General features: G+C 45.6%; 1 protein-coding gene across 3 annotated transcripts in view; it reads right to left on the minus strand.

Annotated features, from left to right (window-relative positions):
• CD207 (CD207 molecule) overlaps nucleotides 1-12,820 on the minus strand; it is a 52,450-nt gene that overhangs the window by 15,148 nt on the left and 24,482 nt on the right. For all 3 annotated transcript variants that reach the window (XM_032497768.1, XM_014565166.2, XM_032497769.1), the window contains 2 exons: nucleotides 11,115-11,234; nucleotides 9,876-9,955 (listed from right to left, as the gene is read on the minus strand). In XM_032497768.1, the coding sequence (XP_032353659.1) occupies nucleotides 9,876-9,954 (79 nt within the window). In that variant the 5' untranslated portion in view covers nucleotide 9,955; nucleotides 11,115-11,234. The remainder of the gene's footprint in view (nucleotides 1-9,875; nucleotides 9,956-11,114; nucleotides 11,235-12,820) is intronic.

The following is a 12,820-nucleotide window of genomic DNA, read 5'->3' on the forward strand; positions in this document are numbered from 1 at the left end:
GTTCCTGCCCTGCAGGGGGCTGCAATTCTCTCTGGATAATTCTTGGCATCTACCTGCTTTCTTACAAATAAGAAAAATAAAATCTACCCCAGATTAAGTCTAAAGCAATGACCCAAAAAAATGTAGTTCAAAATGATGTAAAACAGGACATTTTTCCAAACTACTTTTATTTAAAACATAGTACAGAGATATATTCATTTCCTGCAAATCTGTTTCTTGCAAAGTATCTGACCCTCAACCCCAGGACAACCATGTTCTCACACTGCCTTTGCCCAGAGCTCCCATCCCTTGCGGGGGGAGGAGGGGGTAGGAGAATGAGAGCTACATGTCGAAGTCCCATTGCAGTGGTCCTCACTCTCGGAGCACATTTGTAAAATTGCCAGTGTAACCGAGCAGACCCTGCTGTCACTGGTGATCATGTGGAGTTTGTAACTGCTTAAGTGTATAATAGATTAAATGGCTTTCCGCATGCTCTTGCCGACCAGGGTTAGGCTGGAAAGGAAGGAGGCTCTCCGGGTACTGTGTGCCGGAATGATGCTCAGTGCCCTGCTTTTGCTGGGTCTTGAAACAGAAATGGAAACGAGAAGTGCGCCACCTTGTGGCCAATAAAACAAACCTCAAGACTCCATAGCTTAACTGCTCTGTGCACAAAGCCTTGAGGAGAGCCACCCACCCCCGTCTGTCGGTCACATGCACTGAACACAGAACACGTGCACAGAGAATCAAGAACACACCGTCTGCGTGACTGAGACAATGTGCTCTATCTATATCGGAGGTTCTTCAAGGGACATCTCAGGAGTCTTCTCTGATGGCCAGCCTTCCTTCATCGTGCCCCATTTTCAAAGTCTTCCCCTTGAGTCTGAGAGCAAGTGGTTACCTTCCCAATAAGTTCCTTTTATGCTTAAATTATGCAGACATGGGCTTGTGCTTCCAACCAAGAACTCAGAATGACATACCCACCAACATGGCTCCTTTCCTATTAAGACTGATCCAGTTTTCCTCAAATGTGTTGCATGGGACACAGAAATACACTCTGCCTCAAAAGGGTACCAGCATTAAATAAGTTTGGTAAATAGTCCATGCTGTATACCTTTCGTAGAGATTCGAGGTAACCGTGGACATATTAAAGATTCTGAGACGTCCTGTGTTAAGAAAATCTGTTTAACATTGTTTATAGCAGAGTTCCGTTACCATTTGTCTTCGACATTTACTTGATGGATGACACTTCCCATTCAGAGAAACGCTGGCCTGAAGCCAAGGAAGGAAATTCAGACAGAGACGGCGGTTCCCTCCGCTTTCCAAGTTCCAGTTTGCTCTGCGGTCTTGCCGCCTCCCCGGTTTAATCACACAAAAATTCATCACCCCCTTCAATAGTGCCCATGCTAAGCAGAGGATGCCAGCGCCATTCTGTTGACTAATCTGTACTTTCCCCATTAACTGCAGGTGCTTCCTCTGATCTTAATAAAGTGCTTTATTCTGGGGTCTGTTAAGGGCCTCTCAATTTTGTTTCATTTATCTTGGAATCCTTTCAATATTACCAAGCTAATAATCGCTTCACAAAACATCTTAAAATGTGACCGGTCCCCCTTTTTTAAACTTTTTATTAATTAAAATTTTCTTAGCCATTCTCAACTGGTTCTTTCAAATTACTTTTTGGCAAGTTACAAAAACAGAGTCCTTTTTTTTTTTTCTTTTTTTTAAACAGAGTCCTTTTTAAGCAAAACTCAGTTTTAGTAATTTCAGTAATTTTAGTAAAGCTATAAAACAGTTTAGGAGGATTTGACGTCCTTAAAAATAACCTTCATATCTAGATGCACATGAAGTTTCTCTATTTTCTTTATATCTGTCAATCAACATTTTTCAGTTTTCATGCAAGTCCCAGACTTTTTTTGGGGGGGGAGGGGGTAGTTAGGTTTATTTATTATCTTTTTTTTAAGGTGGTGCTGGGGATTGAACCCAGGACCTTGTGCATGCTAAGCATGCACTCTAATATTTGAGCTATACCCTCCCCCTGAACCTTTTTTTTAAGAGGAGGACAAAGTTGTTATTATTTGCACATGACATTATTTTTACCTAAGAAATCTGAAAGTTATGAAAATTGTTGAGAGTCAATAATCACATAGACAAAAATAATCCACATGAATAACTTTCCTGGACACCAAAAATAACCCATTAAAAAATATGGGTATGAAGAGAAATTGGGAGGATTCCAGATACATCAGGAACAGAATTAACAGGACTAGGTCAGGGGTTTGGTGTAGAGTATGTTGGGGTGTCAGGATTAATGACATTTTTCAGAATGTCACGAGGCCTCCTGAACTCTCCAGGAGATTCATGTTGGATTATATAATCTCATTTCCAAATTTTTGGCTCCAGATAACACTTATCAAAGTTCTTGGCTGGTGTGACCTTTGCTGCTTTTATTCAGTGTTCTTTTCATTTTAGTTGGGTGGAAGCAGGTTTGGTTAGCTCCTACCATTATTCCTAGTAAACTGCCTGGGAGGTTCTCTCTGACTACTTACCTCTCAATCTTTTCTGGTTGTTCGATGAAGTAGGAGGAAAAGATCCTTTGCTGGAACTAAGAAAAATCATCTGCTTGGAACTGCATATGGGGAACTGAAAGGAAGACCGACTATTGACAACGGCATAGAGGAGAACGAAAGAGGAAACTCACCAAAGACAAGGAAATGGACAGGCAACCCTGAGACCACATAGTCACAGTGGCCCTAGGGTGCAAAGTGGTCCTGCAAAATTTCATGTGCTCTCAGACCCTTTAAATAAGGAATTCCGCATGCGTGGATGGTAGGCAGGGAAGTGCCCAAGTCCCTGTGCTAGACTAACTTAAGACTTTGCAAGCTATGCCTTCAGAAAAAAAAATATGCCACTGTAAATATTGTTATCACAGCATCAAACCATTGAGCAACAGTCAGTCAGAATTGTGGAATTCTAAGGGTCAAAGGCTTTCACTTCACAGTATATAACAATCTCTGAAATCCAGGCGTCTTAAAAGACTCCTCTGTTATATGACAAAAGAACAGGATTATATACTTTCAACAAGTCTTCCCACTGGCAGGAGAGTAAAACTGATGCTCTTTGTGACTATTCTCAATACACTTCTTTATCAGCACTCACTTTAAACAGGTCTGCTTTCCAACAGTTCTGTGGGAGGGAGCATCTTCTCCTTACGTCTCGACAATCTTTTTTATGAGCACCAAGCTCAAGGTTAAACCTATTCTCAAAGTCAAGTCCATTAGTCTAGGAGAAAAGGAAAATCCTGAGAAACTTCAATATGGAAAAAAAAGAGGGAAAAAAAGAGGGGAGGAGCAGAAAAGAATTTTAAACACATAGAATATGTACTGGTATGCTCATATACGATTAACAACTGGCCCTCCGGTTCTACGGGGGGGAGCCCTCTTTTGTAATATTTGTAATATTTGCCCATTATCCTTGTGTAAATATCCCCATCATAGCCTTTTTTTTTTTTTCTTTGCTGGTGGGAGGTAATTAGGTTTATTTAATTTTTTTCCTTGATGGAGGGACTGGGGACTGAACCCAGGACCTCATGCATGCTAAGCTTGTGCTCAGGAAGACCAGAGTGGGGAGAAGATGCAAAGACTCAGCATAAGATGGAAGGAATGAGCCCCCATTCCTCTTGGAGATCCTCTATTCTAAGAGCTTATTTGTCTATTTACACCAGTTTCCACCAACAAAGTCCTGCTGCTTATTCGAAGTTCTCTTTGTAAATTCCAGAATGAACCGTTCCTCTTCCTTGGCTGCCCCTCACAACCACATCTCCCTGATGTGGGCATGACTCCTGTTCCTGGGTGTGATGTATGGTCCCCTTCTCAGGAGAGGGTGACCTGCCAGCGAAACCCTCTGGTTCCTGGGTACTTTCCCAGGGGCAAGAACCACCAGGACCACAAAGGCCCCATGTCTGGCCACCAGAGAGATGGGTGGAGGGAATGGCTACGTGTCTACAAGGAACACAAATCCTTTCCAAGGGTGTCGCAATTCCAGGGACCTGGGGACCTTTCCCAGGTAGAAGGGAAGAAATGAGTTGCATAATGGGATTTTAAAATAGAAGTCTGATCATGTCAGTCCCTTGCTTCAAAAGATTCTCATTACCCTTAAAATAAAACATCTTTATCATCTTTAACAAAACCCTTCAAGATCTAGCACCTGTCTGTCTCTGCATTCCCACACTCACCACTGCTTTCCCCTGACGTTCTTTACATTTGGAAATATGCCCAGCCTGTTTCTTCCCCAGGCCCTTTGCACTTGCAAATGTATATATGTATATATATATATGTATGTTTGTATTACATATACATATTTTTCGTTGCTAAACCATTTGAAAGTAAATTGCACCATGGTCACATTATTTAACATTTCAGCATTTCTCTCCTAAAGACAAGGACATTCTCTCATAGTCAATTCCTTTGCCACACCCAAGGAATTTAACATGGCTATAATACCGAAGCTACACATAAATGTATAAAAAAATAAAAAGTCCTGACTCTAGGATCCAATTAAAGTTGGTATTGTGTTTGATTGTCATGGCTCTGTAGTTTCCTGTAACCTAGAACGGCCTCACCACCTCCACCATCAGTCATGCACATTATCCTTCATGCCACTGACATTGTGGAAAGTCCAGGACAGTTGCTTGTAGAATGCCCCTAATTCTGAATTTGTCAGGTTGTTTCCTCACGATTAGATTCAAGTTATGAATTTTCTTTATAAAAAAAAAAAAACTGAGTGCAGCTCGACAGCCCCTCCTAAGCAGGATTTTGGGAACCAGCATGCGTGCCCCAGTGTGGTCCAGCCCAGCCTCCAGGTGTCTCCTGGGCTCCACAGCCCTGATGCTGCTCCGGTCCTGAGCCCTCTTGGCTGGAACCAAGGGGGAAATTTTCTGGGCCAGCAAGTGCTCTGGAGCCCCTGGACTCAAGTGCTTATTGCCCTCTGAGAGCGACACCTGAGCCCTGAAGCAAACATGTCTTGATGGAGGACATAGAAACTAGCAAGCAACTCTACCCAAAAGCCCGTGTCTCAAGGACCCTTGACCAAGACCAAAAAGATGCCCCATTATTAGGCAGAGAGACTGTTTCCTGCCCGTGTTGGCCCCAGGTATATGTCCGAGGCCTCCACTGTGGGACCATAGAAGCGGACACTGTCACACACCTGTGACACCAACCACACCCAGCTGGTGCGGGGAGGATGCTGCCTTTACTGTGTGACCCCTGAGAAGAGGGGCTGAGCCCAAATCCACCGAGATCACCTGGGGTCCTCTCTAGTTGTATCTTTAAAGCCACCCAGGAATTTGGCTTGGCAGTTCAAGACTAAAGGGGCTGAATGAAGTCTTCTACTCCTGGCCAAGAAGAAGTAACAGAGACCGTGTTTACTCTCCCACCTGGAAGCAATGGTCTTTAAGACACTGGACATCAGGCAAAGAAGGGTGTGGTCCATGGGATGAAGGAGACAAGTGAGGTCAGCCTTACGATTGTCTCAACTCACTACCTTGAGAGTTTCCACACACAGGGAGGAAGAACAGGCGGAGCCAGGCAAACTCCCAGAGTCCGGGGAGACGGAAGCACCCAGAGTACCTAGGACAGAGCACCCAGAGTACCTAGAACAGAGCACCCAGAGTACCTAGGACAGAGCACCCAAGAGGAGAGAGCCACACGGATACAGAGCGCCCCCTGCACTTCCAGCAGAGCCTGGGGTGGGGGAAACACAGGAAGCTGGGGAGGCCGTGCAAAAGGATTAGAAGGAAAGGTGGCTGGAGCTCACACAAAGCGTGGAATAGCGCCTCTTTCCACCAGCCAGGCTGAAAAACTTGTCACTCACTGGGCCCTGGATAGCGTTCCCAGGAAGGCACTGTCTCAGCTGTAAAGAATGCTTAGCCCTGGACCGGGCACTTCCCTGGGCCTGCCTTACAAACCGTAACAGCTAGACCTGAAAGGACCTGTTACCCAGTCACTCCACGACACCCCAGGATAAAGCAAAGGCTCACAAATACACAAAAATGGCCAGTGCCCGAAAAGGAAACACTCATAATGTATGGCATTCGAATCAAAAATTACCAGGCATGTCAAGAGGCAGGAAAACAAGACCCACAATGTGAATAATCAACCCACTGAAATCAACCCAGAAGTGATAACCCCCTTAGAATTAGCAGAGAAAGACATTAAAACAGACCTGTAGCTACATTCTATATGTTTAAAAGTAAAGTAGAAAAAGCAAGAATAAACAAATGGGACCTAATGAAACTTACAAGCTTCTGCACAGCAAAGGAAACCATAAGTAAAACAAAACGACAACCTACGCAATGGGAGAAAATTTTTGCAAGTGAAACCGACAAAGGCTTGATCTCCAGAATATATAAGCAGCTCATACAGCTTAATAAGAAAAAAAAAAAAAACCCAATCCAAAAATGGGCAGAAGACCTAACAAACAATTCTCCAAAGAAGAAATACAAATGATCAACAGGCACATGAAAAAAAGCTCAGTATCACTAATTATCAGATAAATGCAAATCAAAACTACAATGAGGTATCACCTCACACAAATGACAAATTCAAAAGTGCACAAATGACAAATGCTGGAGAGGCTGTGGAGAAAAGGGAACCCTCCTACACTGCTGGATGGGAATGCAGTTGGTGCAGCCACTGTGGAAAACAGGATTGAGATTCCTCAAAAGACTAGGAATAGACTTACCATATGACCCAGGAATCCCACTCCTGGGCATATATCCAGAAGGAACCCTACTTCAAAATGACACCTGCAACCCAATGTTCATAGCAGTACTATTTACAATAGCCAAGACATGGAAACAGCCTAAATGTCCATCAACAGATGACTGGATAAAGAAGATTTGGTATATTTATACAATGGAATACTATTCATCCATAAAACCAACAACATAATGCCATTTGCAGCAACACGGATGTTCCTGGAGAATGTCACTCTAAGTGAAATAGGCCACAAAGAGAAAGAAAAATACCATATGAGATCGCTCATATGTGGAATCTAAAAAAAAAAAAAAAAGAAACCATAAATACAAAACAGAAACAGACTCATAGACATAGAATACAAACTTGTGGTTGCTGGGGGGAGGGGGTGGGAAGGGACAGACTGGGAGTTTGAAATTTGTAGATACTGACAGTTGTACATAGAATAGATAAACAAGATTATACTGTATAGCACAGGGAAATATATACAAGATCTTGTGGTAGCTCACAGTGAAAAAAAAGTGACAATGAATATATGCATGTTCATGTACAACTGAAAAATTGTGCTCTACACTGGAATTTGACACAACATTGTAAATGACTATAACTCAATAAAAAATGTTAAAACAAAACAAAACAAATTAAATTAAACTAAAATAAAAAGGAAAGTAGAGACATGGAAGTTAAAAATAAAAAAAGACCCAAATCAAACTTCTAGAGTTGAAGATTCTAATGTCTAAGATTGAAAAAACAAAACAAACAAACAAAAAACAAAACAAAACAGAAAACCGTGGGAAGGGATTAACAACAGATTAGACATTGCAGGAGAAAAGACTGGTAAACTTGAAAGCATAGCAATAGAGACTATCCCAAAAGAGAGAAAAAAGAATTTAAGAAATGAAAAAAGTATCAGTAGCTGTTGGACGACTTTAAGCAACCAACTGGATTTCCTGAGAAGAGGGGGCACAGAAATTTTTTAAGAAAAATAGCTGAAACTTTTCCAAACTTAAAGAAAACTATGGCCCACAGATCCAAGAAGTTCAACAAACTCCAAGCACAAGAAACATGACGAAAGCTAGACCAAGGTACATCAGAGCTCAGATTAACATGGTGAGTATCATCAAGGGTTTTAAACACATCTTAGCCAAGCTAGAAGGTGAAGATCCTTCCAGGATGCCTGTCAGGACAGCAGAGGAAGCCTTGGGGAGAAGTGAAAGAGATGACGCCAGCGTCCATGGGGACATGCCAGCCAGGCCACCACCAGGCAGTCAGTATTCCATGTGGCCAGGCCCTGGTGTGGCCGAGGCCCTCACCACGCCTGCCACAGCATGACAGTCTGACACGAGCCTCACCTCCACTCCCAGCCCTGTGCCCCAGGTGTGCTGTGTCACAAACGTCTCCTTCCAGTCCTATGTACTGTTTAGGGCATGTTCTGTTTTGCATCTAGAATGTATCACACATTATTGCATGGCCTCATCCCATCCAGGACAACCTCTCTTGGCTAGACAGGCTTTGCCTCCTTGAACAAGAGGAAGCTGGGGGGGAAAGCCACAGTGGTTTGCCCAGGATCAAAGACATCATGTGACAGAGCAAGGGTTCAAACCTAGCTGAGTCTTCCATCTTCCTGGCAAAGACAGTTGGTGAAGCAGAACAATCCGTGGACTATAAGCCCCATGAGGTCAGGCATTTTCACCTGTTTTGCTCTCTGTTGCATCCCAAGTGCTCAGAACGTGTTAAGTGAATGAGCAGCTGTGAAGTCAGACAACTTCCGTTCAGATCTTGGCTCCACTATTTCCCAGTTTGATGACCTCAGAGCAAGTCAGCTCAGCCCAGCAGAGTGAGTAATCAGTAGTACCTCCCTCCTGGACTTATAAAGCTGGATCAAAATGAGTGGCAGTGTCTATCCCAATAAACATTCAATAAATATGTTAAAATTTAAAATAAGTAAATAAAGGAAGCTACAGAAGTTTCTGAGGCCACGTGTCTTGGCTTTATTCTTGTGGGAGAGTTCTTGTCCTTTGCAGTTGTCTGCATTCCCAAAATTTGAGACTGCATGAGCCCTATCTTTCCTGTGAGGCCACCAAAGGGAAGCTGACAGTGGGGAGGGAATGGGTGGGTGATGCCGTTGGCAGCTCTTCCCTGTCTCTTATTTACCTAGCACCCAAAATGAGGCAGTTTGAGAGAATGATGCCAAAGAGCAGTGAAAGAGGGGGAGGCGGACACTGCAAGCAGACGGACATCCCTGCCCTCCATGCACTGCTGAGGCCGTCCAGAGCCACAGTCACGACAGATTAGCTGCCCCACTGAACAGAGATCTCCTGGCCTCGGAGGTCCTGGCGAAGGAGGCTGGAGGGCAGGCATCTGCTCCAGGGTACCGAGCACCTCAATGCCTCCCCTGCTCCCTGTCACCCCTCACTGCCAGCAGCTCAGTGAAGGTGGGGGTCTGGATTAGCACCCCAGATAGGAAGAGTTCAAAAGGGGTTCCCAGAGGGGAGGGTATAGCTTAGTGGTAGAGTGCTTGCTTAGCATGCACAAGGTCCTGGGTTCAATCCCCAGTAAATCCATTTTTAAAAAATTAAATAAAAAAAACTTGTAAGGGGGTTCCCATTCTTGAGCAAGGTTGGTGGTTTAGTTTAAGTCTTCCCAGAAGCAGGCATCAAGACAGAATCAAACTGTGCTCAGAAATCTGGAGGGAGCTGGAAGTGGCTGGGGAGCCATATGACGGAGATGCGAATCTGACCCCAGTGAAGAGGAAGGGAGGTTGGGTGGAACCATTCCAAGTGGCTGGTCATCCAACAAGTGTTTGGTAAGGCCAACGGGGAGTACTGGAGCCAGTGACCCATCAAAGGGGTCTCACATCTCCCAGGCATCCCCCTGGGATCCTAACTTAGTGTCCCCACTGAGCTCTGCCTTTGGCCGGGAGCCGCTCTGGAAAGCGCGGTCTCAGCTCCAAGGAGGTGACGGATGTCAGAGCGCAGCACCTGAGGACCTCTGTCAATTACACTCCCTGGAGTTGAAGATCTGACAGGTGCATTTTCACACTCGCCACTGGGAGGGTCTAGCAGAGTGGAGATTAAGGACAGGAAGTGGGTGAAAGGGTTCATGCTGAAACCCCCAAGGGCGTGAAATTTCTCTGAAGGATCTCACCAAGCCGGTGACTCAATCTTTCTGCCAAATCAGGACACATCCTCCTTGCTCTTGAAGGCCTTGCTTGTTTCAGATTCATGCTGCACACAACAAAATGAAAAAAAAGAAGAAGAAGAAAGATGACTAGCAGATACAAACTACTATATATAAAATAGATAAACAACAAGGTCCTACTGTAGACCACAGGGAACTATATTCAATAGCTGGTAATAACCTACAAGGAAAAAGAATATGAAAAAGAATCTGTATATGTATAAGTGAATCACTATGCTGTACATCAGAAACTAACACAACACTGTAAATCAACTATACTTCAATAAAAAAATTTAAAATGTAAAAATACAAAAGAACTTTTAATTTAAAAAAATTGAAAAACCAGAAAGGACCTATGGGTCATCTCATGCCGGGGCCAGCAGAGTGCTGCTGTGACCATGCAGTCGGCAGGACAGGTCCAGGTGAAGGGAGCATCCGTCCCCCAGGAGACCACAAGGACTTGAGGACAGAGCTCGGGTCAGACGGCTCCCACCCACCCCCAACTAGGGCTCTGCACTCTGGACAGGAGAAGGACTGACCTCTCAAGAAAACCTACAAAAGATCCTTTCCTCCAAATCTACCCTCAGCTGCTGCTGGATCCTTCTTGAGGTCAGCAACATCTCCCTTCTCACCTTCTCCCCTCTCTCACTCTCTCTCCTTCCGTTTTCCACACCCTAGCTGAATCTAGCACGAGAAAGGCAGCTGCTAAGATGCTTAAGGCCGAGATCTTCCCCCAGAGGACTTGCCTAGAGCTGCCCAGGGACAGACAACTGCCAAAGCAGAGAAGGGCCAAGAAGGAAAAGCAGTGTCCAGTGGGCACCCCGTGGGGAGCACTTTGAGGAAGAAGGAGGGGAGAAGCAGTGCCTGCCAGACTCCCCCTCCTGAGTGTGGTCCCCTCCTGGTCCCCTGTGCCCTGGACTGGACTGCTCCAAGGAGCCCCCCATCCTATTCCCATCCCACTCCCATCCCAAGACTGGAGAAACCCACAGGATTAATTGCCTGGGGCTCTGCGCTCACTGAAAGGGCTGGGGTAGCGGTGCCCACAGCACTAGGAGGTAAGGCACTCACCGGGGTACCCGGCAGCTACTGCCATTTGGCTCTGCCCCATCAGGTAGGCACAGCCCCGCCCTACACCCCCAGTCAGCAGCACCAGGGCAGTGCACAGACAAAAGGTTGCATCTCCCTGAGTCCCCCAGCCCCACTCACTGAGCGCCTAGTCCTTCTTCCAGTGAAACAAGACAGTGCAAAGGCAAAAGCCAGAATCAAGGGCAGACAGGGGACACTGTCTTCGAGAGCATTCCAGCAGGACAGTCACCTTGGGAGGCACTAGGGGCAGAGAACAGAGAATGAGAGAGAAAGTATCTGACCACAATTCACTGGGTCCTCCATGCCCCTCTTCTCCTCACTCGCAGTCCCCCCTCCTCCCCGCACCAGTCCCCAGAAGCCATGCCAGGAGGCCACACCTGTAGGGAGGGGCTCTGGGTCCACAGTCATCGCTGAGCTCCCACGTCCACCACCCTTGGAGAAGACCTAAATCCATTTCTAAAACCTAAATCAGACCATGTCATTACCCTGCTTAAAACACCTCCATGACTGTCCATCCCTCCATGGGATAAAGGTTACAAAAAGTAGACTCAAGAACCCCAAGTGTCCTGGCTGTTGGGAGCCTCTTCTCAGCAGCCCCTGAACCCAGCGCTGTGTTTGTGCTGTCAGGGCTGATGAACACTTCAATCAAAACCACCAATAAATGCTTACTTTATGCTCCTCATGCTCCACTTTGGAAGCTAGGGAACATGTGATGCATTTTAGAAGGATGTACAGTAGTTGTTGGTCAGAGACGCTGGTGCTGCTGTCTTGGTTTCCCCCTGCTGTGTGTCTTTGGGCAAGTTACTCAACCTCCCTGAGCCTCAACTCCCTTATATATAAAATGGGAGCTAAGACAGCATCTACCTCACAGGATTGTTATGAGAGTTAATGAGTTAATACGTGTTCTGAAATGCCTAGGAGAATGTCTGGCACTTGGTGAGCAAGGGTTGGGTATTATTAAGTAACTGAGACACATACTTGACTTTCCAGGCTGTTTTTGAGTAAGTTCAGCACTAAATTGGTCCCCAAGATGTGATCCACTGTCTTTCCCAACACAACTATGTACCCCATCCTCATCACTTTTTTGTAGGGGGGAGTCACATTCTAGAAAGGAAGCCTTTAGCTCTGCTTTTGTAGGACACAGACATCCAGAAACTTAACCTTTCCCCCTTCCTAAGTCAAGCTCAGGCTCACATATTGGTCCATCCATCTCTTGTGTTGCTTTTCAAGCCTCTGGTCATTAAACAACCATCACATCACTGCAGAGTTCACTTCCCAATAGTCAACAGGAAGAACCTGGAGTTCGGTTCCTGAGGGTCCTGCCACTGCCGCTCCCCTTGTGTTATTAGTTACACCCATGCTCTCCCCTCCACTGACCCATAGATGGCAGTATTACCTTTGGCTGAGCACAGGAGGACAGTCCCTCTGATTAATGCTTTTACTACGTGCTTGAATCAGGGTCCTCCTTGGAATTCTGTAGGACCGGATGACAGATATGATGGAATCCTGGCCTTCTAGGGGTTCCAGATCCCTTCAATAAATGTGGCTAGTAATACTAGTAATCCCGCCCCTACGCCCTCACTCACTAGGTCAGAACTCATGAGACATTCCTTGCTTATCACACAGACCCTTCAAAGGCAGCAAAACCTGAGCCCAACATCCACATCTGTCTACCACGGTTCCCAGCCCCTCCTCGGCCACCCAGTCTGCCCCTGCCCCCATGTCTGGTCACCTAAGCCAGAAACTTGAGCATCACCTGAACAGAGCAAAGCTTTATGGGGCTGGAGTCGGAGGCTCTGAGGGTCTGATTTGGACTGAGGTCTGGG

This window comes from Camelus ferus, chromosome 15 (assembly GCF_009834535.1).
Source record: "Camelus ferus isolate YT-003-E chromosome 15, BCGSAC_Cfer_1.0, whole genome shotgun sequence".
Classification (NCBI taxonomy): Eukaryota; Metazoa; Chordata; class Mammalia; order Artiodactyla; family Camelidae; genus Camelus; species Camelus ferus.